General features: G+C 34.5%; 4 protein-coding genes and 1 long non-coding RNA gene across 5 annotated transcripts in view; 1 reads left to right on the forward strand and 4 right to left on the reverse strand.

Annotated features, from left to right (window-relative positions):
• The window catches only part of LOC108462275 (receptor kinase-like protein Xa21), a 1,511-nt gene extending 609 nt beyond the window's left edge, over window positions 1-902 (reverse strand). Inside the window, exon 1 of the mRNA XM_053020388.1 lies at window positions 30-902. Within this exon, the coding sequence (XP_052876348.1) occupies window positions 30-902 (873 nt within the window). The remainder of the gene's footprint in view (window positions 1-29) is intronic.
• Window positions 903-3,153: 2,251 nt separating this feature from the next.
• Window positions 3,154-6,549, reverse strand: LOC108462274 (probable LRR receptor-like serine/threonine-protein kinase At3g47570). Its single transcript, XM_017762245.2, has 3 exons — window positions 5,038-6,549; window positions 3,821-4,919; window positions 3,154-3,704 (listed from the first exon to the last, which is right to left on the reverse strand). The coding sequence occupies exons 1-3, from the start codon at window positions 6,547-6,549 to the stop codon at window positions 3,310-3,312; spliced, it is 3,006 nt and encodes a 1,001-aa protein (XP_017617734.1). The 3' UTR covers window positions 3,154-3,309.
• Window positions 6,550-17,069: 10,520 nt separating this feature from the next.
• On the forward strand, window positions 17,070-19,011 carry LOC108462273 (kinesin-like protein KIN-7K, chloroplastic). Its single transcript, XM_017762244.1, has 6 exons — window positions 17,070-17,282; window positions 17,330-17,828; window positions 17,885-17,936; window positions 18,128-18,395; window positions 18,477-18,725; window positions 18,928-19,011. Exons 1-6 carry the CDS (start codon window positions 17,070-17,072, stop codon window positions 19,009-19,011), a joined length of 1,365 nt encoding a protein of 454 aa, XP_017617733.1.
• Window positions 19,012-22,062: 3,051 nt separating this feature from the next.
• Window positions 22,063-22,499, reverse strand: LOC128282486 (uncharacterized). The gene is made up of 2 exons (XR_008272763.1): window positions 22,455-22,499; window positions 22,063-22,355 (listed from the first exon to the last, which is right to left on the reverse strand). It is a non-coding gene; the product is annotated as an uncharacterized LOC128282486 (long non-coding RNA).
• Window positions 22,500-22,616: 117 nt separating this feature from the next.
• LOC108462272 (probable LRR receptor-like serine/threonine-protein kinase At3g47570) lies at window positions 22,617-25,737 on the reverse strand. The gene is given in 4 exon segments (XM_017762243.2): window positions 22,617-22,680; window positions 22,769-22,868; window positions 23,035-23,418; window positions 23,421-25,737. Coding segments are annotated over 4 exon segments (2,865 nt in total).

Below are 25,737 nucleotides of genomic sequence, written 5' to 3' on the forward strand. Positions count from 1 at the left end.
ATTTCTCCATAGATTCGGTTTCCCCATACAGAAAGGGCTCCAACATATGGCATAGTGATTGCTAAGTTAGGATCAAGAGTACCTTGAATCTCGTTTCCCCCTATGGAGAAGGCTATAATATTGGATAGATTGAACATTACGGTCGGAATAATACCAGATATTGCATTTTCATCTGCCGAGAACTGTGTTAGATTTGTCAGTCGTCCAAGAGCTTCAGGTAGAACCCCACTTAATGCATTATATGTGAAATAAAGTTCCTCCAGTGATGACAAGTTCCCCAGTGCAGGTGGGATGCTCCCTGTTAAACTGTTGTTGATAAAACTCAAGAATTTCAGCTTTGACAAGAGACCAAACGAACCTGGTATTTCTCCCGTTAGCTGGTTGCTTCTCATACGGAAAAATGTAAGCTTAGAACAAGCAGATAAGTTGGAAGGGATTTCACCACTGATGGAGTTATTGATCAGGTCTAATATTTCCAATCTTCTTAAACGACCAATTTCTTGAGGAATCTGGTTGTAGAAGTTATTACCCGCAAGATTCAACTCCCTGAGAAAGCTCAAATTTCCAATGTAAGGTGATAAAGATCCCGAGACTTTGAGGAGTTGCAGTTCCAACTTGGTGACTCTCTGATGCTTGCGACTGCATGTTACACCATACCATTGACAGAAGTGAATGGAACTATTCCAAGACTCCATAACCTTAAGCTGATCACTGGTTATCTTGGATTTGAATTGGAGTAAAGCTCGTTGATCAGTGTCATTTCCTCTGATTACAGTGGTTGCTGTTGCTAAACCAAGAAAGTAATGACCCAGCAAGTTGAAGCTGGAGAGAAGAATTATAACTTCAGTGCACACCAGGAGAGAAGTGCTGGACGCTTCCAAATGCTTTTTTGATAGATCCATCAACCTGAATCAATTTCTTAATTGATGATATTGATTTGTGTTTGGGACTACCTTGTTCATCAACAAGAACTGATATGGAAATCAAATCTGACACAACAAACTTGCCGTGACTTTTTATTGCTTTCCCTTACTTTCTAGGCTTATCTTTATAACTTCGTTAAAACAAAAACACCATTGATCTCTAATGTGAATCTAAAATGATTAGCCGTTGACAATTGCCATATTTAATTATTCTCATCTTCAATATCAGTTTCCCATTGCTATTATTATAAAGTTTTGCGACAATTTATCTTTTAATTGGCAACCAAATTGAAAGCAAATATAAGGTAGAAAAACCAAATTGCCGGCAAGTGTATTATTCCAGTTTCTTTATGGGTAGTCATTTTATATATTTCTTAAAGGGTGTAAATTTGGTAATTAGGTCCACTTTTATATTTATTCTTATTCTTGTTTTTTGAGTTCACTTTGATACCTGAACTCGGTAACTAAATTCAATTTGGTCCCTAAACTTGGATTTTATCAAGATTTAATGATGTAACCAATTTTCTTGGAATATGACTGAATTAGTCGTTCGAACCAATTGGACTTAGAACAGACCAATAGACTAGTGGCCTAAAAGTTGAACTAATATCAAATTGATTGAATATGAAATTAGTGTCTGACTAATTCAACCATAGATTCGATTATTAGAACATTGTGTGTGACACTCTAATACTGCACAATATCATCGTCTGAAAATTTATATAATTTTTTTAATTTTCAAGTGATGACATGGCACAATCCAATAGTACCACATCATGAAACTTTTATATTTTTCAAATTCAGAGATCAAAATGAATTCAGGTACAAAAATGAACCTTATTATCAAATTCAAGAGTAAAAAATTATATTATCTCTATATTTAACTAGAATGAGATAATCTCATACATCACCAGTCGACCCTTTTTATTTTCTTATTTATATTCTTTTGGGATTGAGACTGCTTAGGTTTTGTATATGGTTACTTTCGAGATTACCTGGAATGACTGTTTTCTAATTAGTCTTTCAAGCAATAATGCAACTCTAAAAGCCTTTTGAATGAGTCTTCAAAATCATGGAATCTGAAATCACCTGTTCACATGCTGAGAGTCATTCAAGCTTTATTATTATTATCATTATTATTAAAATAAAGTTCCCTAGAGTTTTTGCTTTGGCAATTAATAAAACGGGGAAATTTGCTGAGTTTGGTTCTGTTAGTAACGACTAGTGGGAATGGAATATTGAATTTAGACGGTAACTTTTTGACTGTGAAAGGAACGGAGGGGCTGACTTCTGGCAACTCATCCATAGTTGCGTCCTTGATGAGTCGAGATCGGACCGTTTCCTGTGGAAGGCAGCATCGAAGGGACATTACTCCTCCAAATCCTACTATCAAACGGGCCGGCCTTGGCCCGTTGAAAGTCGAGTCTTTAACTGGATGTTAATTCGCAATAGGCTGCCATGTAAAGTTGAGTTAGCAAAGTGTGGTGTAATCTCTTGGGAAACGGCTGCTTGCCCCTTTTGCTAGTTTCCTGAGACGATGGACCACATCTTCTTCAATTGCGCCGAATCCTGGGCCATTTGGCAGCACTGCTATACCTCTGGGATGTGTGCTGGGTTTCCCCCTCGAACCCATTGGCCATTGGATTTCTTTCTTGCATGGCAGTTTGCTATCAATCGTTCGAGCAGCCATTGCTCGTGGAGGATGATGTTTTCGCAACCTTGTCGCTTCAGTGAAATGAGATCCTTTTTAAAGGTAAAATATTTGATAGAATTTAGCTCTTGTTCTCCCTAAAACTCATATTTGCCTACTGGGTTAAAGCCTAATGAGCTGACATAATTTCTGCCCCATCTTGTGTTGTGACCACTATGGTCCCAAAGGCTACGGTTCCACTAATTAAGTTAAAAGGGTAAATTAAATTAAATTATGTTTTGCCCCTCATATTCCTTTTAATATAATATATTTCTATGCTTATTTTATTTATTTTACCCAATACTATCGATTTTTAATAATAAAATTTTAATTCATATAAAAATTTTGCTTATGCTACTTTAAAGTTAATTTTATTTCGTAATGAAAATTTTATATAATTTTTCCAATATAACTAATAATTATATTATTTAAATTTTTTTTTATACTCAAATTGTTTTTCGCCATGTCAAACATTTTTGTACATCCTTCCAAACTCGAGTAACATTAAAAAAAATCAAGCCCCAAAAGGTGTACGAAGGAAAGCTTATTGGCATTATCTTGAATTCTGATTTGATGACAATCCAATAGTTTAATAAGCAAAGAGAAAAACAAAGCATTAATACAAATTACACTGAGAAATTATTGGTGGAAAGCTATAAATATTGCACATATACTCTTTTCGATTGAGCCACATATTTAAGTTGGAACCTCACGAGGTACTCTAGTCGGATGGAGTTTGTCTTTAATAGAACAAAGCTTGGTAACAACATCACTCATGTCAATCCGTTCATTGGGTGATTCAGCAGAACAAGTGAGTCCTATTCCGAATAGTGAATTCAAGCACTGAAGATACCTATCATTTCTAAAGTTGTTTACATTGGGAGTTCCTCGTCTCACTCTTTCTTGAACAAGAATAGGATCTGTAATCTCAACTATTCGTTCAGGCAATGCTGCTTTAACAAAGTTGTGGAGACTTAAACCTTCTCTGAACCTTTCATCGATTGGACTTTTTCCTGTAAACATCTCAAGCAGTAGGATGCCATAGCTATACACATCACCTTTTGTTGACAACTCGCTTCCCATGCCATATTCTACGATTAGTTCATCAAAATTACATATAGAAATAATTGCAGAGAGCATGAAAATTTGATATTAGATTGTATGCTTTGCTTTTACATTATGGAAGAAAATACTGAAATGAACATACCTGGAGGAGCATAACCAATAGTTCCTCTTAATCCAAGCGAGCTTGACACCTTAGATGGAGAGTTAAGTTCGTCTGCAGAAATGATTTTCGCTAAGCCAAAGTCACTTATATGGCCAACCATTTCCTCATCAAGTAGAATATTGCGTGGCTTGAGGTCACAATGAATGATCGATGTTTCACAATGATGATGCAGATAATCAAGTGCATGAGCAACATCTACTGCCACGCTTACTCTTTGGAAGAAGTTTAGCTTTCTCATCGTCTCCAATTCACTGATACCTGTTGAAGAATGCAGCCAGTCCTCCAAGCTTCCATTTACCATGAACTCATAAACTAAGGCTTTAAAATCATTGCCTTGATAATCAACACCTGAAATTGCTGTTAATACCTTGACAAGATTCCGATGTCGAATGTTCTTCAAGGTCTCACATTCAACCAAGAAACTCCTAGATGATCTATGGTCCAAAGGATTAAGAACCTTTACTGCAATAACTACTCCACTCTCTTCAAGAATTCCTTTGTATACAGAACCGAAACTCCCCGAGCCAACCAAATTCCGCATGGAGAATTCGTTGGTAGCCTTTAGGATGCTTTGGTATGATAACCATAAAAGAGAATTTTCTGCAAAAGTTGATATCGGTTGCTGCACTTTCTTCTTTCTGAACCAAATGATGAGAACAATAGACAATACCAAAGTCACTCCTAATGTAACAACAACAACAACAATTACAATTTTGAATCTAGGAGAAGTCTTTGATGATGTTTTCGAGTTACATATTGACAAATGTAATTCAGGGATGCCTCCACATAACTTGTTGTTTCCCTCAACAAATACAGCACTTGCATTCTTAAAGACACCTCCACTTGGTATCACTCCTTCAAAATTATTGAAAGAGAGATTTATATACTGTAATGCTCCAAAATTCACAAGAAATTCTGGAACCCCACCTGAAAGATTATTTTCAGATATGTCCAATTCCACAAGACCTCTCAATGAACTCAAAGATGAAGGAATGGGTCCTTCAAACAAATTACCACCAAGGAACAACCTCTCTAGTCTCACACAGCTACCAAGGCTCGTTGGAAGCAAACCGGATAACTTTTGAAAAATCCAAATCTCCTAGATTTTTTAGATTTTCTACTTCTGCGGGAAGCTCACCAGTCAAATAGTTTGATGATAAGTTCAGTAACATGGCCAAGGATGAAAGTCTAAGTACTTGAGTTGGTATTGATCCACTAAGATTGTTGTAAGAAAGACCCAATACAAGCAAATTTTGGCAGTAACCAAGACTAGAAGGAATATTGCCCTGAAAATTGTTAACTCCTAAAGCAAGGAATATTAACCCTGTTAAATTTCCAATATTATAGGGAATAGTCCCAGTGAGAAAATTATAACGAGCGTCAAATCTATTTAGCTTCTGAATCCTCCCCATGTTTAGAGGAATGGGACCTGATAGTTGATTTTGTGATACCTGAAGCACCCCCAAATTGATGAGATTTCCAATCCCATGAGGGATTCTCCCCAATATTTTGTTATTTTCTATTGCTAAAAATTGAAGGCTGCTGGAGAAATTGCTAATGCATTCGGGAAGTACCCCTCCAAAATTATTTGTTCCTATATCTAGACTCTCTAGTTTGGTATTATTGACTAAACTACAGAGAAAGTTCAAATCACCTTCTCTTCCATTTCCCAAATGGTTTGTGCCTAGAAGAAGATAAGATAGTTTATCCAACTTCTCAAGGGAAGGGAGGTTTCCAATAAGTCTATTCTGATAAAGCTGAAGTGCATTAAGATTCGAGGCATTGGATATAGAAATCGGGATTTTTCCAGAGAGTTGGTTTCCCCATACGGAAAAGAAGTCAATATATGGCATAGTGATTGCTAAATTAGAAGGAAGAGTACCTTGAATATTGTTCCCACTAATATCAAAGATTCTAATATTGGAGAGATTGAACATTCCGACCGGAATAACACCAGAAATTGCATTTTCTCCTACCGAGAAAAATGAAAGATTTGTCATTCGTCCAATATCTTCAGTTATAACCCCACTCAATGCATTACTCCTCAAAATAAGTGCCTCTAGAGATGACAAGTTCCCAAACGAAGGTGGTATACTCCCTCTCAATCTGTTGATAGCAAAACCCAAGGTTTTCACATTTGACAAGAGACCCAGTGAAGCAGGTATTTCTCCTGTTAGTTGGTTGCCTCTCATACTGACAAATGTAATCTTAGAACAGCTGGATAAATTGGAAGGAATTTCACCCGTCATGGAATTATTGGACAGTTCTAATATTTCCAATCTTCTTAGGCGACCAATTTCTTGAGGAATCTGGTTGTAGAAGTTGTTACTCGAAAGATTCAACTCCTTGAGAAAGCTCAAATTTCCAATGAATGGAGATAAAGATCCCGAGAGTTTGAGGAATTGCAGTTCCAACTTGATGACTCTCCGATGATTGCGACCACATGTAACACCATGCCACTGGCAGAAGTGAATTGAACTATTCCAGGAGTTCATAACCTTGAGTTGGTCACCGGTTATCATGGCTTTAAACTGGAGTAAAGCTTGAAGATCAGTGTCATTTCCTCCGACTACAGTTGCTGCATGTGCTAAACCAAGCAAGCTAAGACCTTTCAGGTTGAAGCATGAGATCCAGAGGAGGATTATGACTTGAATGTAAACAAGGAAAAAAGAGTTGGGCACTTGTAAGTGCATGCTCAATAGCTCCATCAACCCAAATAGTTTTTTTTAATTGATGAGATCTGTTTGTATTTGAGAGTGATAGGGTTCATCAACAAGAACAAGTTTATTTATATCCTGCTTTTAGTGGAAGACGCACTTCATTGGGTTGGTTTTCATCATGGATTTTGACCATATGGAATTTTAAGTAGTGGATATACTGTTTTAACTCTTGTGATATATTGATTATGATTAAGCAAACCAGTCCAATTCATCACCCTCTTCTTCCATTATCTAAGCAATCAAAGACCTCTTTCACACTAGACCCATATCCCACAACAATATACTTTGATTAGGTGAAAAAAATAAAATAAAATAAAATAAAAAACACATCAAGATTTTTACATGAAAATCCTTTCGGGAAAAAATTACGGATAGAGCAGAAAAAAATTTATTATGTCGAATTCGAATAATTACAAGAGAAATAAACTATGTCTATTTATAGGCTTGTAAAGCCATATTCTAGTAAGACTGAATCACCTTATTCTAATTAATATCAAATAGATAGAATTTAATAAGGTTTAAAACCTTATTCTAAAATAAATAAAAGAAGTGTAATTTTATATAGATTCTTCTTTTCTTTTATTTTATTTTACCAGTGTATTATATTTAAATAAGGATTCGGATCACTTAATTCTAACAGATTATCCATTCATTTTGTTTTTTAATCCTTCTTATCTTTTTTATAATTTATATTCGGGATTTGTAGTTATTTCTTTAATAATATTATCTCCAATGCTCGAACTTATTTTTTTCTTTCAAAATGCAACGTGTCTAACCATTATACTCGACACTTTCAGCAATATTAATCACATTATTTGAAAAACATAAAAAAAACAAAACAACGATTTTCGTTTGTCCTAATTGCTACTGTCCTAACGTGATGTTGGTGGAATATAATTTATATTGATTAACTTTAATAATAATAAATTCTATATATTAATGCCATTTTGGCCCATTAGTGCCTCAAATAATGATAGTCTAACCACTCAGATTATGCTTTTGCTGATTCTCGTTTTGTTCATGTACTCAAAAACCCTGGAATTGAACCCATCATTCATCAATTTATGACTTTAAATAAGAACATAAAATAAAACCCAAATTGGTACTAGAAGTGAAGAACACGTTTCCATGGAAGCAAAGTCACATTCACACAAGAAAACAAAATTTTCTCCCAAACTAAACAACACTCAGCCTGAAATTGTTCAAATTTTGAAGTCTTGGTAGGCAACATACTCATATAACTCCTTTAAAAATCAAACCAAACCCCCTTGGGTGAAAAGCAACACTGCCTAACTGACCCCACTACAAAATTTCTCTACTGTCCTTAAACCACACTGACCGTAATTGAACCATAATGAATAATTTTTATATAGAATAAAGTGGAGATTGAATGTTAAGTCATATGATTAATTGATTATGTTAGAATTATTTTGTTTTGTATTTTCTATCTCCATTTTATGGTTTATGTTTTGGTTTTATATTACCCTTTTCAACAATGTCGTTTTTTTTTTGTATACTACATATCTGTTTTACAGTCCATGTTTCTGGTTCATGCTTACTCCTTTCAACAATATTGCCTCCAGATTTTTGAACCATAATGAACACTTTTTATATAGAATTTACTCAACTCATTTTTTTATAATGTTACCTAACATTATTTCAATTTAAGTGACTAAAACGTAACATTTCAAAAATAAGTGATTAAACATCTCTAGCAAAAGAATGCCATAGCTGTACACATCACCTTTTGTTGACAACTCACTTCCCAAGCCATATTCTACAATTGGATTATCACAAATGACATATAGAAATAATTGCAGAGGAAGATCCTTGAGAATTTAAAATATAGCTTCTTACAACCAAGTTCTAAATATATGAAAAAATACTTCTAGATTGTATTTCTTGCCCTTAAATTATAGAAGAAACAAATAAAGTGAACTTACCTGGTGGAGCATAACCAATAGTTCCTCTTAATCCAAGAGAGCTTGACTGATTAGTTGAATAGTTAAGTTTGTCTAAAGCAACTTAGACTTCCTCCTCTCAAATTATTGGTAAAAAACCTCTCAATTCCCTTTCACTTTCGATATTAAGCAAACTAGTCCCTCTCAAAAAATTTTAAAGCAATTTTGTAACACCCCGTACCCGAGACCGTTTCCGGAGTTGAACACGAGGTGTTAACGGACTTAATTCATTAATTAAACAGCTCATACAATTCATTTTAAAATTTCCAGACAAGCTGGCTAACTGCATCACAGTCGCTTTAAAAATCATATCTTGAGTTACGAAACTCGAAATCCAATTCCGTAAATTTTCCCTGAAACTATACTCATATATATATCTACTAATTTTTTTCTAGAATTTTTGGTTGGGGAAATTAGTACAGTTTATTAGTTAAAGTCTCCCCTGTTTCAGGGTTCAACTACTCTGACCTCTGTGTATTACGAATTAGATATCTCCCTGTACAGAGCTTCAATGACTATGATGTTTGTCTCTAATAAAACTAGACTCAATAAGAAATCTTTACATATAAAGCATGACTTCTAATTATCTTTGTAGAATTTATGGTGAATTTCCAAAATCAGAACAGGGGATCCAGAAATCGCTCTGGCCCTGTTTCACAAAAATTTAAACATCTCATAAAATATAGCTCATATACCTGTTTCGCTTATTCCATATGAAAATACACTCATCAAGCTTCGATTCCATAACTTATTCATTATTTAATTCCATTTCTACTATTTTTAGTGATTTTTAAAACTCACGTCACTGCTGCTGTCTGAATCTATTTTATGGTAAATTTTACCTATTTCATGGTTTCCATGGATTAGCTAGCAATTTGACATACATAATACCAAATATGATCATGATTAGCCATTCCAATGGCTAATCATTACCAAGCATTCTATTTTCATACCACTCAATAACCATATCATAAGACCATATATACAAAATGATTATAATGCTATACATGCCATACTCAAAATATACAAGCCATTATGCCAAGATGGTATCTGAATAGTGTGGCGTGCCTCCGACCGTTTCGATTTCGAGCTGGCTTGTCAACACTACAAGGAATGAAAAGGAGGAGTAAGCATAAATGCTTAGTAAGCTCACATGCAAATAGCAAGTAACATAACCATATAACCAAACATAAAACATCATTTGCATAATCATCACCAAGACATTCATATCACCTTTTCATTTATCATCTTACCATATTGTTGTTATATCGAGTTTTCAACCCGAGGGTTAAGTACATACCTGTTCAAAGTATCCATTTCACAACACTTACCAATCGTCCCTTTCATCTTGAGTATTCCTCCATTTGAGTAGAACTTTACCCGTTGAACACATCGAATATAATTCGGATACATGGATAACTTGCACATAAGTGCCATATATGCAATCAAGCAATCATGTAACCCGCCCATAGCGAACTCGGACTCAACTCAACGAGCTCGGGCGTTCGCATCCATAAGTGAACTCGGACTCAACTCAACGAGCTCGGATGCCTAGTTACATCTCACGAACTCGGACTCAACTCAACGAGTTCGGACGCCGCATCCATAAGTGAACTCGGACTCAACTCAACGAGTTCGGATGCCCAAATATCCCAAAGACATGTCACTTGTATCCTAATCCATTCCTAAGGTTCAACGGGACCTTTTCCCAATCATGTGTCTCAACCATCTTCTACGGAATGCCGATACTGATACTCGGTGGTATTTCACATTTTCCAAGTATATCACATAATTTGACATATTATCAAACAATTATCACAAGTATAATATTTCATAATAATTATCATATCATTTAAAAAACATTAAAACATTTAAAATAATAACTATGTTACCAACATTTACATATGAACTTACCTCGTATGCTAAAATGGTTATTTTACCATTTCGTCCACAACTTGTATTTTCCCATTTTAGCCCGAATTTCAATTTTCCTTGCTAATCGAGCTTGGAAGCTTGAAAAACCCTAGCCATGGTTTCTCCTTGCTATATTCGGCCATGGGGTTGAAGATGAGCAAAATTGGCTTTTAATTTTGTATTTTAATTCATTTTACCCATAAATGACCAAAATGCCCTTACTACTAAACTTTCCAAAATTCCATCCATGTCCAATTTTGTCCATAGACTTAGAAATTGGTAAAATTACTCTTTAAGGACCTCTAATTAATAATCTAATTCAATTTTATGCAAAATACTTCTAGAACACAAGTTTTGCAATTTATTCAATTTAGTCCCAAATTTCAAATTAAGCAATTTATGCATAAAATTTCTTCACGAAATTTTCACACAATCATGCAATCATATCATAGACCTTAAAATAATCATAAAATAATTATTTCTATCTCAAATTTTATGGTCACGAAACCACTATTCCGACTAGGCCCAAAATCAGGATATTACAACTCTCCCCCCCTTCAGGGATTTTCGTCCCCGAAAATCTTACCAGAAAAGTGGTCTTCACTTTTAATCTCATATTTGGTGCCTAAGAACTTGCACTTAGACTGTACCTCCAATACATCTCTTCAATTTCTCATATGATCTAAAAGCTTACAGTCTCAACTCTCAACTGTTCTTAAATTTTCAACCCTTCTCAATTTCCCATGATATCATGACATAAAACCCGGATCTCAACTTGATTTAATGGAGACCGGAATTCCAAGAAATCCAACAATCAAAGAGACCTGAAATTCCATGACTCTGATGAGTAGGAATTCATTCAATACAGATGTGATTTATAGATCTCGCCAAACATTTAACAATAGGATACATCACATTTTCCTCTTTCCGCCATAGAAATAATTCTGATATGGCCTCAAGAATAATCCTTCTCATTTCCATCCCAATATCAACATTGACAAGGATAATTTTGATAGATCCCAATGCTCGGCTTTAACCCTTTAACAACTCCGATTTTATGTAACATCGGATGCTCTAAACTATCACATTACCTCACTGTCTTGAAACACATCACAATCCATACAACAATACATTACTGAAAGTCAGGAAGTCTTTGCTCAATGTAGACTAGTCTAGTTCAGACGCTTCGGTTACCAATATTCTCATCTATCCGAACTCTGTCAACATGTAATAAACTTTTCAGCTTTCACAAGATGGAAACCTTATCATTCGTAGTGACTTAAACTAATATTCAACTCTTTCTAATAAATATACACTTCTCGTTCAAACTATTTACTCTTTTATCCGTACAAAATGAAATTCTATTATCAAACTTGGGAAAAATAATCCTGACATAATTGTCACATGAAATCTTTCAAATAAATAATTTACCATACCGACTAAAACTCGCTTTTATCACCTATGCCTTTCTTGATGTCAAATCCTTACACATAAATTAGAAAAATCCCAATACTAAAATCACCACATTACCAAGATCAAATTAGAAGTATAGTCATATTTGACATGATTATCACGAGCTGAAGAACGCACTTCGAACACGAGTCATAATTGACAAATTATGGAACAAAGATAACAAGGAAACCGAATAAAGAGATCCAAGATAGAGAAATCCGAATAAAGGAATCCGAATAAAGAAACCCAAGATACGATACTATATCGGAGAATCAAAACCAAACTCATAGAGAAAATACGAATACCCGATAATTCTTCAAAGAAAGAAAGTCCGAAGAAAACATCATTTAATCCCATAATCAAATATAACAAGATCAATATATCTTCCCATACATATATATCGGATGAAGCATCAAGTAGAAGAAACATAATCATAATATCATATGTATTCTCTCATCAATTCTTATCGATTTAAATGAAATAGAATACCGATGAAATAGAGCAATATAAATTATAAACCAATCAGACTACCAATGCTTTCATCCAACACCGGATTAAAAGACATTCCCATATAACAAGAATTTCTTCGAAGATCAATAGCCATAGAAATATTTACGAGAACGGGTAAACACATAGAACATCTTAAAAGAGATCGCTAAATCTGTCCAGTCATAATCATCACACTCGAGATAGTTCACATTTCAATTATCATTTCCCCAACTAGTTCTGCCGTCACAAATTTCATATTAAACCATTCACTAAAGAAGGCCGATTCGAATAAATTTCGATTCTGATTTTCTCGACCTTGCACCTAAGTAATTGATTTACCAAGGAGAATCCCTTTTCTAAGCGGGACGATGCATAATTCCAATAATCTTTACGTCAATCCGATACTTTCTTGGCTCGACTTTACTTATGAGCTCATTTTCAATCTCGATCATACTTATAATTATTCTATCATTTGAACTCTTTGGGTTCTCAACCAAAACTTATTCAATACAAATCGCATGAAATTCCATTATAAGTACCACTTTGGCAAGGGGGAGGGGTTGTAGGACCTCTAACTCGACTTTCTTATACATACACATATGACACAACTCCCATCATCATAGCAACATCATCAAAATCATGTCATTCATTCATGTTGGCTTACACCAATTTTCCTATTGTCTCATTTAGACAATATACTTATGCATACATTCTATGTTTTCTAGATAGCTTTACTTATCCATTCATTTAATTAAATTAATTCATGCTCATGACATCATATAAGGCTAAATAAACATAGATATTTGCATCACAATCACAACTTTCATTTCGTGCATCATCATGTACATATCATTACAATCATATAATTCAGTCCAACAATTTAACATAGATAAATTCATTTCATTATAATCCTTTATCTCATAAAAAATTGTATATCATTAACATTCATCAACATTCAACGTCCAATCAAGACAAGGACATTTTCATTCGTATCATGATATTATGACCTTTATTCATACCTCTACAACTTTCTATTTATTCCGTTCATCTTATCAAGTAAGCCACATACACTACATCGTATGAGCATTAAGCAAATATGGATATTTATCACAACATGAACTTTCATCTCACATATTATCACATATGTATCATAAACTTTTATTCATACTTTTCTAAACCGAGACTTATCATAATCATAACTTTACTTAAATACCTTCGCATAACATTGAACATGGTCAGCACAGCTCGGTTGGAGAGTACCCTGTCTAAATAAGACGGTACTCATACGCGTCGGAAGACATCACACTATTACAGATCAGTGGCATGTATAGCTAAACTTTTACACATGCTAGGTTAGTCCGAGAACCGACTAAACCTGCTCTGATACCACTAAATGTAACACCCCGTACCCGAGACCGTTTCCGGAGTCGAACACGAGGTGTTAACGGACTTAATTCATTAATTAAACAGCTCATACAATTCATTTTAAAATTTCCAGACAAGCTGGCTAACTGCATCACAGTCGCTTTAAAAATCATATCTTGAGTTACGAAACTCGAAATCCAATTCCGTAAATTTTCCCTGAAACTATACTCATATATATATCTACTAATTTTTTTCTAGAATTTTTGGTTGGGGCAATTAGTACAGTTTATTAGTTAAAGTCTCCCCTGTTTCAGGGTTCAACTACTCTGACCTCTGTGTATTACGAATTAGATATCTCCCTGTACAGAGCTTCAATGACTATGATGTTTGTCTCTAATAAAACTAGACTCAATAAGAAATCTTTACATATAAAGCGTGACTTCTAATTATCTTTTTAGAATTTATGGTGAATTTCCAAAATCAGAACAGGGGATCCAGAAATCGCTCTGGCCCTGTTTCACAAAAATTTAAACATCTCATAAAATATAGCTCATATACCTGTTTCGCTTATTCCATATGAAAATACACTCATCAAGCTTCGATTCCATAACTTATTCATTATTTAATTCCATTTCTACTATTTTTAGTGATTTTTAAAACTCACGTCACTGCTGCTGTCTGAATCTATTTTATGGTAAATTTTACCTATTTCATGGTTTCCATGGATTAGCTAGCAATTTGACATACATAATACCAAATATGATCATGATTAGCCATTCCAATGGCTAATCATTACCAAGCATTTCTATTTTCATACCACTCAATAACCATATCATAAGACCATATATACAAAATGATTATAATGCTATACATGCCATACTCAAAATATACAAGCCATTATGCCAAGATGGTATACGAATAGTGTGAGCGTGCCTCCAACCGTTTCGATTTCGAGCTGGCTTGTCAACACTACAAGGAATGAAAAGGAGGAGTAAGCATAAATGCTTAGTAAGCTCACATGCAAATAGCAAGTAACATAACCATATAACCAAACATAAAACATCATTTGCATAATCATCACCAAGACATTCATATCACCTTTTCATTTATCATCTTACCATATTGTTGTTATATCGAGTTTTCAACCCGAGGGTTAAGTACATACCTGTTCAAAGTATCCATTTCACAACACTTACCAATACGTCCCTTTCATCTTGAGTATTCCTCCATTTGAGTAGAACTTTACCCGTTGAACACATCGGAATATAATTCGGATACATGGATAACTTGCACATAAGTGCCATATATGCAATCAAGCAATCATGTAACCCGCCCATAAGCGAACTCGGACTCAACTCAACGAGCTCGGGCGTTCGCATCCATAAGTGAACTCGGACTCAACTCAACGAGCTCGGATGCCTAGTTACATCTCACGAACTCGGACTCAACTCAACGAGTTCGGACGCTCGCATCCATAAGTGAACTCGGACTCAACTCAACGAGTTCGGATGCCCAAATATCCCAGTGACATGTCACTTGTATCCTAATCCATTCCTAAGGTTCAACGGGACCTTTTCCCAATCATGTGTCTCAACCATCTTCTACGGAATGCCGATACCGATACTCGGTAGTATTTCACATTTTCCAAGTATATCACATAATTTGACATATTATCAAACAATTATCACAAGTATAATATTTCATAATAATTATCATATCATTTAAAAAAACATTAAAACATTTAAAATAATAACTATGTTACCAACATTTACATATGAACTTACCTCGTATGCGAAAATGGTTATTTTTACCATTTCGTCCACAACTTGTATTTTCCCCATTTTAGCCCGAATTTCAATTTTCCTTGCTAATCGAGCTTGGAAGCTTGAAAAACCCTAGCCATGGTTTCTCCTTGCTATATTCGGCCATGGGGTTGAAGATGAGCAAAATTGGCTTTTAATTTTGTATTTTAATTCATTTTACCCATAAATGACCAAAATGCCCTTACTACTAAACTTTCCAAAAATTCCATCCATGTCCAATTTTTGTCCATAGACTTAGAAATTGGTAAAATTACTCTTTAAGGACCTCTAATTAATAATCTAATTCAATTTTATGCCAAATACTTCTAGAACACAAGTTTTGCAATTTATTCAATTTAGTCCCAAATTTCAAATTAAGCACTTTATGCATAAAATTTCTTCACGAAATTTTCACACAATCATGCAATCATATCATAGACCTTAAAATAATCATAAAATAATTGTTTCTATCTCAGATTTTGTGGTCACGAAACCACTATTCCGACTAGGCCCAAAATCAGGATATTACAAATTTAATCCATGTCAATTTTGAAAGCGAGCAACTACAGACAATTCTTATCTGAAAAATCTATTGATTTCAACATTAAAAAAGGTTAAATTATGTTATTAGTCCCTATATTTTATAAAAGTTGTGGATTTAATCCACATACTTTAATTTGGTCATTTTTATTACCAAACAATAATTGTTAAATTCATTAAGTTTAGTTTTGTTATTTCTAAAATCTAATTTGGAAAACATATTATCATATGTGCAATACCATGTCAGCTTTTCATTTCCACATATTACTCACTAAAAATACAGGTAATAGAAACTGTCATTTGCATCAAGACTAATTTCAAAATTCAAAAAGCATAGGGACTTAGAATGATCCAATTGGAGAAGATAGACCAAATTTACATCTGAATGTATAGTACAAGACTAGTAATTGAATTTAACCAAACGAATTTAATTGCTAACATTTGGGTTAGGTCTAAAATTTTAAATTTCAAAAGTAGAGGGACTAAAATTGACAAATTTAAAAATTATATGGACTAAATTTGATCAAATTAAAGTACATGGATTAAACCCATACCTTTCGCAAGGTACATGGACTAATAATAGAATTTAACCAATAATAAAATATGGAAATTATCCAAAAGAAACATAGTTTTGTCTATGCTTAGGTTTTTTTTTTTTTTTAGATATCTTCCATATCCATTTTATGGTCCATAGTAGGAGGATTTGTTAGCTTGTTAGTAGGAGGAGGAGTTGTTAGCTTATTAGTAGCAATTTGAATTTATTTCTTGTTGAGGTTGTTACTTGGGACTTGTATATAAGGGCTGCTTTGTTAATCAATTAAATCATCCATTTATTCATATTTTGTTCTATACTTCAATTAGTTCTTTGCTAAACCAACAGTGGTATTAGAGCCAGTTTTCTTGAGGGACTTGTGAGAAAAGTTTTGTGAGAGTTCTGAGAAAAAAATTTTGAGAGATACACTTGTGAGGGTTTTTTTTTAGGAAAATGGAATCGGGATCGAGTAACCTGTCCATCTTAGCCCCACCTGTGTTTGATGGAGAGAATTATCAAGCATGTGCAGTGAGAATGCAAGCATACATGGAGGGTTGTGATTATTGGGAAGCCATTGAGGGAGACTATGAGGTGACTCTACTTCCTAATAATCCAACTGTGAATCAGATCAAAATGCACAAGGAGAGAACCACCAGGAAGGCCAAGGCAAGTTCTTGTCTTTATGCTTCGGTTTCGCCGGCCATATTCAATAGAATTATGGTTTTGGATCAGTGAAGGAAATATGGGACTACCTCAAAGCTGAGTATCAAGGAGATGAGAGGATCAAGAGCATAAAGGTGTTGAATTTGATCAGAGAATTAGAGAGGCTACAAATGAAGGAGTCTGAGTCAATCAAAGAATACTCAGACAAGCTGATTGATATTGCCAACAAGGTAAGAGTTCTTGGGGCTGATCTCTCTGATTCTAGACTGGTGCAGAAGATACTTGTCTCCGTGCCTGAGAAATATGAAGCAACAATTGCCTCTTTTGAGAACACTAAGGACTTGACTCAATTGAGAGTAGTGGAGTTGATTATTGCTTTACAAGCACAAGAGCAGAGGAGGCTAATGAGGCAGGAAGGAAGCATAGAAAGAAGCATAGAAGGAGCATTAAAGGCTAAGATGCAGCAAGGTGAAAAAGGAGAGGAACAGAAGCGGAATGGGAAGAATAGTGATTGCAATAGCGGTAGTGGTTCAGAAACTGCTGTAAAAGGTAATGGTACTGGAAATTTTCACAAATATTCTTCATGTAAGTTTTGTGAAAAACAGAATCATCCTCATTTCAGGTGTTGGAGAAGGCCAGATGTAAAGTGCAGAAAATGTAACTCGATGGGGCACATTTGGAGCACATGCTGTAATTAAAGAAGAAGAGAACCATTTGTTTGTCGTCTCCTGCTTCTCATCAAGCATTTTATGTGACAGTTGGTTAGTTGATAGTGGTTGTACCAATCACATGACTTATGATGGGAAGCTATTTAAAGATCTTGACAAGTCATTTAAATAAAAACCAAGGATAGGAAATGGAGAATACCTAGAAGTGAAGGGAAGAGGTACAGTAGCAATAGAGAGCTGTGCTGGAACTAAATTGATTTTAGATGTTCTGTTTGTACCTGAGATTGATCAAAACTTATTGAGTGTGGGGCAATTGGTAGAGAAGAGATTCAAGGTGATGTTCGAAGAGGGAATGTGTCTGATCCTTGACTCTAGTGGCAATGAATTGTTTAGGATCAAGATGCAGAAGAAGAGGTTCTCATTGAATCCATTTGAAGAGGAGCAAATGGCATCCAAGTGTTAGGAAGATAATCCTATCGTGTAAGAACAACTGCAAATCAAGTGTTTTGAGAATGAGTTGCATGCAAAGGTAACTCTCTTGGAGCAGCAACTGACATTTCTCTCTAATAAACTATCATCTTTTGCACATGAAATATCTGAAGAACATGCTGAGGAGCCACGAAAAAAGAATTTATCTCAGGAGATCAAGAGTAATGTGCAACTTTTAGAAGAGAATAGTGGGTTATGTTTCCAAAATCAAAAACCGACTGAAAAAGCTTCATATGCGAAAGAATTGACATCTGTAGATGTTGTTGAGTTTAAGAATTTAGTTGGTAAGGTGATTAAGCTTTCAATGCAAAATACAAAATTGAAAAAGGAATTATTAGTTACAAGAAGATTGGTTAATCAAACTATAAATCGTATTAATCGCAAGTATAGTGACAACACAAGATCTTGGAAGGAGGGAAAGCACTCTGGCCACTCTCATGACTTTTCTAGAGCAACTTGTGATGATTTTGAATTATGGAATTTTGATTTAGATGGAATTGCATGCTAGGAAACAATTAGAGGCAACTCTTGAAGCTACACTAGTCGAGAAGGAATTCATAGAAGGCGAATATTGAAGAAACTAGTTTTCAGAGATCAGATGACGGATATTTTACTATATTTTTCACGTTAGTTGTTTTGAGTTTCTTAAGAATAAATTTGGTGTCTTCAGCACTTGAGTTAGGAGGAGAATGTTAGTATCTCAAGGCTGCAGCTATTTTTAAAATAATAAAATTAAGTCTTAGGGGGATTTGTTAGCTTGTTAGTAGGAGGAGGAGTTGTTAGCTTGTTAGTAGTAATTTGAATTTATTTCTTGTTGAGGTTGTTACTTGGGACTTGTATATAAGGGCTGCTTTGTTAATCAATTAAATTATCCCTTCATTCATAGTTTGTTCTATACTTCAATTAGTTTTTTGCTAAACCAACACTTTTCAACAATGTCGTTTCTATTTTTTTTGGATCCTACATATCTGTTTTACGGTCTATGTTTCTTGTTCATGCTTACTCCTTTCAACAATATTGCCTCCAAATTTTGAACCATAATGAACACTTTTTATATAGAATTTACTCAACTCATTTTTTTATAATATTACCTAACATTATTCCAACTTAAGTGACTAAAACGTAACATTTCAAACATAAGTGATTAAAATATAATCTGAGACAAATAAAAGTGACTATTTTGATAATTTACCCTAAAAATAAACACAATATTCCAATTTATTGATCCACAAAAGGATGTGATTTATGTTTAATGCATATTACAGAAATATATTGTGAATAAAAGAGAATAGCTGCACTTTGCCTGTCTTAACCCTCTCAACTCCATTGATATTATGGCACCTTACGTTCCTACAACATAGAAAACAAGGAAACAACTGCCTTTTGTCATGCAATGATGATTATATATATTGTTAAGAACAATGCAATAAGACGTTATTGTATACCTGTTGATTGAGCAGCATTTAAAGTTCGGCGCTTATGACAATAGTGAGTAGGACGAAGAAGCTTGTCTCTAATAGAACATAACTTGGAAACAACATCACTCATGTCCAACCGCTCACTCAGCGATTCAGCAGAACAAGCAAGTCCAATCTCAAATATTGAATTCAAGTGTTGAAGATGTCTGTCACTGAAAGTGATGTTTCCAGATATTCTATGTCTAGATCTCTCCTGAAGAAGAATAGGATCTATAATCTCAGTTATTCGTTCCGGCAAAGCTGCCATAACAAAATTGTGAATCCTGAAACCTTCTTTGAACATGTCATGAGTTGGCCTCTGCCCTGTAAACATCTCTAGCAAAAGAATGCCATAGCTGTACACATCACCTTTTGTTGACAACTCACTTCCCAAGCCATATTCTACAATTGGATTATCACAAATGACATATAGAAATAATTGCAGAGGAAGATCCTTGAGAATTTAAAATATAGCCTCTTACAACCAAGTTCTAAATATATGAAAAAACACTTCTAGATTGTATTTCTTGCCCTTAAATTATAGAAGAAACAAATAAAGTGAACTTACCTGGTGGAGCATAACCAATAGTTCCTCTTAATCCAAGAGAGCTTGGCTGATTAGTTGAATAGTTCAGTTTGTCTAAAGCAACTTAGACTTCCTCCTCTCAAATTATTGGTAAAAAGACCTCTCAATTCCCTTTCAATTTCGACATTAAGCAAACTAGTCCCTCTCAAAAAATTTTAAAACAATTTAATCCATGTCAATTTTGAAAGCGAGCAACTACGGACAATTCTTATCTGAAAAATCTATTGATTTCAATATTAAAAAAGGTTAAATTATGTTATTAGTCCCTATATTTTATAAAAGTTGTGGATTTAATCCACATACTTTAATTTGGTCATTTTTATCACCAAACAATAATTGTTAAATTCATTAAGTTTAGTTTTGTTATTTCTAAAATCTAATTTGGAAAACATATTATCATATGTGCAATACCATGTCAGCTTTTCATTTCCACATATTACTCACTAAAAATACAGGTAATAGATTAACAACTGTCATTTGCATCAAGACTAATTTCAAAATTCAAAAAGCATAAGGACTTAGAATGATCCAATTGGAGAATATAGACCAAATTTACATCTGAATGTATAGTACAAGACTAGTAATTGAATTTAACCAAACGAATTTAATTGCTAACATTTGGGTTAGGTCTAAAATTTTAAATTTCAAAAGTAGAGGGACTAAAATTGACAAATTTAAAAATTATATGGACTAAATTTGATCAAATTAAAGTACATGGATTAAATCCACACCTTTCGCAAGGTACATGGACTAATAATAGAATTTAACAAATAATAAAATATGGAAATTATCCAAAAGAAACATAGTTTTGTCTATGCTTAGGTTTTTTTTTTTTAGATATCTTCCATATCCATTTTATGGCTCATATTTAGTGTTTGTAACAGTCCTTCCCAAAAATGCCATTTCTAATATTTAAACTAATATCTCTATTTGATATTGCAATTTATCTTAACACTGTACTCAACACTTGATGATATTTTACTCGTGCTTAATGACAATCACAAAGTCCTCTCATGAAAGAAAACATTGATCCTATGCAATTAGATCATAACGAACTTTGTTTGCAAGCATCTCTTATAGCTTTGAATTTACTTAATGTCCATAATCTATTCACAATTCACAATTATTTTATTTAAGGATTTATAGAGATTTTGTAAAACTCCCTTTAGCTTTTCAGTCCTAAAATTTGAAACTTTGTTAAAATGGGTCAAACAAAAAATATTCAATGAGCAATTTAAGATTGTATTTAAGAAGGAAAAGGAGGTGGAAATAAATTAGAAATGCATTTATAGAGATTTTTTTGAAATATCCCTATGAGGGTTCTAAAATTTTTTAGTACATGAAACTTAGATTAAGTGATTAACACCAACAACTATAATACTTGGTAAAAATTAAGAAGAATCTTCGATTAAGTCTTAAATTGATTGGTATTTATATTGTTGCCAATACAAAAGTACATGAGTTTGAGTGCGTTAAATATATTATTAGAATCTATAATGAGATTAATATTCAGTGATTACTGATCAAATTGAGATGTAAAATCTAATAGACTCTTATCAAACATTTCAATAAATTCTTCCAAATTCGGGTAACATAGATAAAATCAAAGCTTATTGACATTTTCTTGAGTTCTTATTAGATGAGTATCCAATAGTTTAAGAAGCAAAGAGAAAAACAAAGCATTAATACAAATTACACTAAGAAATTATTGGTGGAAAGCTATAGATATTGCATATTTATTCTTTTCTCAAAGCATAGTGCTTTTAGGCGAAATGAGGAGACCTGCTAATACAAAATAGAATGTGAACAAAAGATAAAATCCAACACTTTGACTGACCCAAGCCTCTCAACTTCATCCATACGACACCTTAGATACCTGCATGTTGAATACAAGGAAACAAGTCAAACAACTGCCTTTTGTCATGCAATGATGATTATATTGTTAAGAACAATGCAATAAGACGTTATTGTATACCTGTTGATTGAGCAGCATTTAAAGTTTGGCGCTCATGACTATAGTGAGTAGGACGAAGAAGCTTGTCTCTAATAGAACATAACTTGGAAACAACATCACTCGTGTCCAACCTCTCACTCAGCGATTCAGCAGAACAAGCGAGTCCAATCTCGAATATTGAATTCAAGTGTTGAAGATGTCTGTCACTGAAAGTGATGTTTCCAGGTGTTCTATGTCTAGATCTCTCCTGAAGAAGAATGGGATCTATAATCTCAGTTATTCGTTCCGGCAAAGCTGCCATAACAAAATTGTGAATGCTGAAACCTTCTTCGAACATGTCATGAGTTGGCCTCTTCCCTGTAAACATCTCTAGCAAAAGAATGCCATAGCTGTGCACATCACCTTTTGTTGACAACTCACTTCCCAAGCCATATTCTACAATCGGTTTATCAAAAATTACATATAGAAATAATTGCGGAGAAAGATCCTTGAGAATTTATAAGATAGCCTCTTACAACCAAGTTCTAAATATATGAAAAAATACTTCTAGATTGTATGTCTTGCCCTTAAATTATAGAAGAAACAAATAAAGTGAACTTACCTGGTGGAGCATAACCAATAGTTCCTCTTAATCCAAGAGAGCTTGACTGATTAGCAGAATAGTTAAGTTTGTCTGCAGAAAGGATTTTTGCTAAGCCAAAGTCACTTATATGGCCAACCATTTCCTCATCGAGTAGAATATTGCTTGGCTTGAGGTCACAATGAATGATTGGTTCTTCACAAAGATGGTGCAGATATTCGAGTGCATGAGCAACATCTATGGCCACACTTACTCTTTGGAAGAAGTTTAGGTTTCTAGCCGTCTCTGGTTCATTCATGCCAATAAATGGATGCAACCAGTCCTCCAAGCTTCCATTTTCCATGAACTCATAAACCAAGGCTTTAAAATCATTGCCTTGGTAATTGACTCCTGAAATAGCTGTTACACCTTGACAAGATTTCGATGTCGAATGTTCTTCAAGGCCTCGCATTCAGCCAGGAAACTCCTGGAAGCTCCACGATTCAGAAGATTAAGCACCTTCACTGCAATAACTGCTCCACTAGCTTCAAGAACTCCTTTGTATACAGAACCAAAGCTTCCTGAACCAACCAAATTCTGCGTGGAGAATCCATCCGTAGCCCTTAGGATGCTTTGGTATGATAACTGTAAAAGGGAACTTTCTACACAAGTTGTTGACTGCTTCTCTTTCTTCTTTCTAAACCACATGATGAGGAGAAAAGAGAATAGAAAAGTCACTCCTAAAATCACAACAACTATTGCAATTTTTAATCTAAGAGAAGTATTTGATGATGGTTTTGAGTTACATCTAGACAAGTGTAACTCAGGAATGCCTCCACAAAGTTTATTGTTTCCCTCAACAAATGTAGCACTTGCATTTTTAAAGACTCCTTCACTTGGTACCGCTCCCTCAAAATCATTGAAAGAGAGATTTAAATATTTTAATGCCCCAAATTTCACAAGAAATTCAGGAATCCCACCTGAAAGATTATTGTTAGATACATCCAGTGCCTCAAGACCTTTTAATGAACTCAAAGATGAAGGAATGGACCCTTCAAAAAAATTGCCATCCAAGAGCAGCTTCTCCATACTTACACAGCTACCAAGATTGTTTGGAAGCAAACCAGATAACTTGTTTTGAGAAACATCCAAGTAACCCAGATTTTTCAGTTTTTCTACTTCAACGGGAAGCTGACCAGTCAAATAGTTTGATGATAAGTCTAGTTCAATGGACAAGGATGAAAGCCCAAGTACTTCACGCGGAATTGATCCATTAAGATTGTTGAAAGAAATATCAATTTCAAGCAAATTTAGGCACTTACCTAGACTAGAAGGAATGTTGCCTTGAAGATTGTTAACACCTAAACCAAGTTTGGTTAACATTGTTAAATTTCCAATAGAATAAGGAATAATCCCAGAGAGAAAATTATTATCAGCAGAAAATATCTTTAGTTTCTGTAGTCTCCCGATGTCAAAGGGAATGTGACCTGATAGTTGATTTTGTGCTATTGCTAGAAACTCTAAATTGATGAGATTTCCAATCCCATCTGGGATTCTTCCTGATATTTTGTTCTCTCCTATTACTAAATGTAAAAGGGTGCTAGAATAATTGCTAATGCATTCTGGAAATACACCTCCAAAATTATTTTGGATTAGATATAGAAATTCTAGCTTGGTATTATTAACTAAAGTGCACAAAAAATTCAAGTCACCTTCTTCCCCATGACCCAAATGGTTTATGGCTAGGGCACATTTATACAGCTTATTCAGCTTTTCTAATGAAGGCACATTTCCACTGAGTTTGTTATCCGCTAAGTGAAGTACATTCAGATTTGAGGCATTGGATATTAAGAGAGGGATTTGTCCAGAGATTTGATTTCCAGTAATGGAAAAGAACTCAACATATGGCATGGTGATTGATATGTCAGAATGAAGGGTACCTTGAATCTTGTTTTGACCAATATTAAAGATTCTAATATTGGAGAGGTTGAACATTGCAACAGGAACAATACCAGAAATTGCATTTTGTGCTACCGAGAAATCTGAAAGATTTGTCAGCTGTCGAAAAGCTTCAGGTATGATCCCAGTTAATCTATTAATCGCCAAAGAAAGTACTTCCAGGGATGACAAGTTCCCCAACGAAGGTGGGATGCTCCCTCTCAAACTGTTATTTTGAAGATTCAAGACTTTCAGGTTTGACAAGGAACCCAGCACAGATGGTATTTCTCCTGTTAGTTGGTTGCCTGTCATATCAACTAATGTAAGCTTAGAACAAGCAGATAAATTCGAAGGAATTTCACCACTGAGGGAGTTATTAATCAGACTTAATGTTTCCAATCTTCTTAAACCACCAATTTCTTGTGGAATATCATCGCGGAAGTTGTTGCCCGAAAGATTCAACTCCCTGAGAAAGCTCAAATTTCCAATGTACGGTGACAATGATCCCGATAGTTTCTGGAATTGCAACTCCAACCTGGTGACTCTCTGATGCTTGCGACCGCATGTAACACCAAGCCACTGACAGAAGTGAATGGAACTATTCCAGGATCTGAGCTGATCACCAAATATCTTTGCTTTGAACTGGAGTAAAACTTGTTGATCAGTTTCATTTCCTCCAGCTACAGGGCTTGCTAAACCAAGCAAATTAAGACCCTGCAAGTTGAAGCATGAGAGAAGAATTATAACTTCAACATAAACAAGAAAAAAAGAACTAGACACTTCCAAATGCTTTCTTGATTGCTCCAT

This window comes from Gossypium arboreum, chromosome 10 (assembly GCF_025698485.1).
Source record: "Gossypium arboreum isolate Shixiya-1 chromosome 10, ASM2569848v2, whole genome shotgun sequence".
Classification (NCBI taxonomy): Eukaryota; Viridiplantae; Streptophyta; class Magnoliopsida; order Malvales; family Malvaceae; genus Gossypium; species Gossypium arboreum.

Coding starts and splice junctions, on each gene's coding strand:
- LOC108462274 (XM_017762245.2), bottom strand. CDS start 6,549: ATGGAGCTATTGAGCATGCACTTACAAGTGCCCAACTCTTTTTTCCTT. Junction 4,920..5,037: donor GTGGATCAATACCAACTCAA/GTACTTAGACTT, acceptor ATTTTTCAAAAG/TTATCCGGTTTGCTTCCAAC. Junction 3,705..3,820: donor TATTGGTTATGCTCCTCCAG/GTATGTTCATTT, acceptor AACTAATCGTAG/AATATGGCATGGGAAGCGAG.
- LOC108462273 (XM_017762244.1), top strand. CDS start 17,070: ATGGAATCGGGATCGAGTAACCTGTCCATCTTAGCCCCACCTGTGTTT. Junction 17,283..17,329: donor GAACCACCAGGAAGGCCAAG/GCAAGTTCTTGT, acceptor CATATTCAATAG/AATTATGGTTTTGGATCAGT. Junction 17,937..18,127: donor AGATGTAAAGTGCAGAAAAT/GTAACTCGATGG, acceptor ATAAAAACCAAG/GATAGGAAATGGAGAATACC.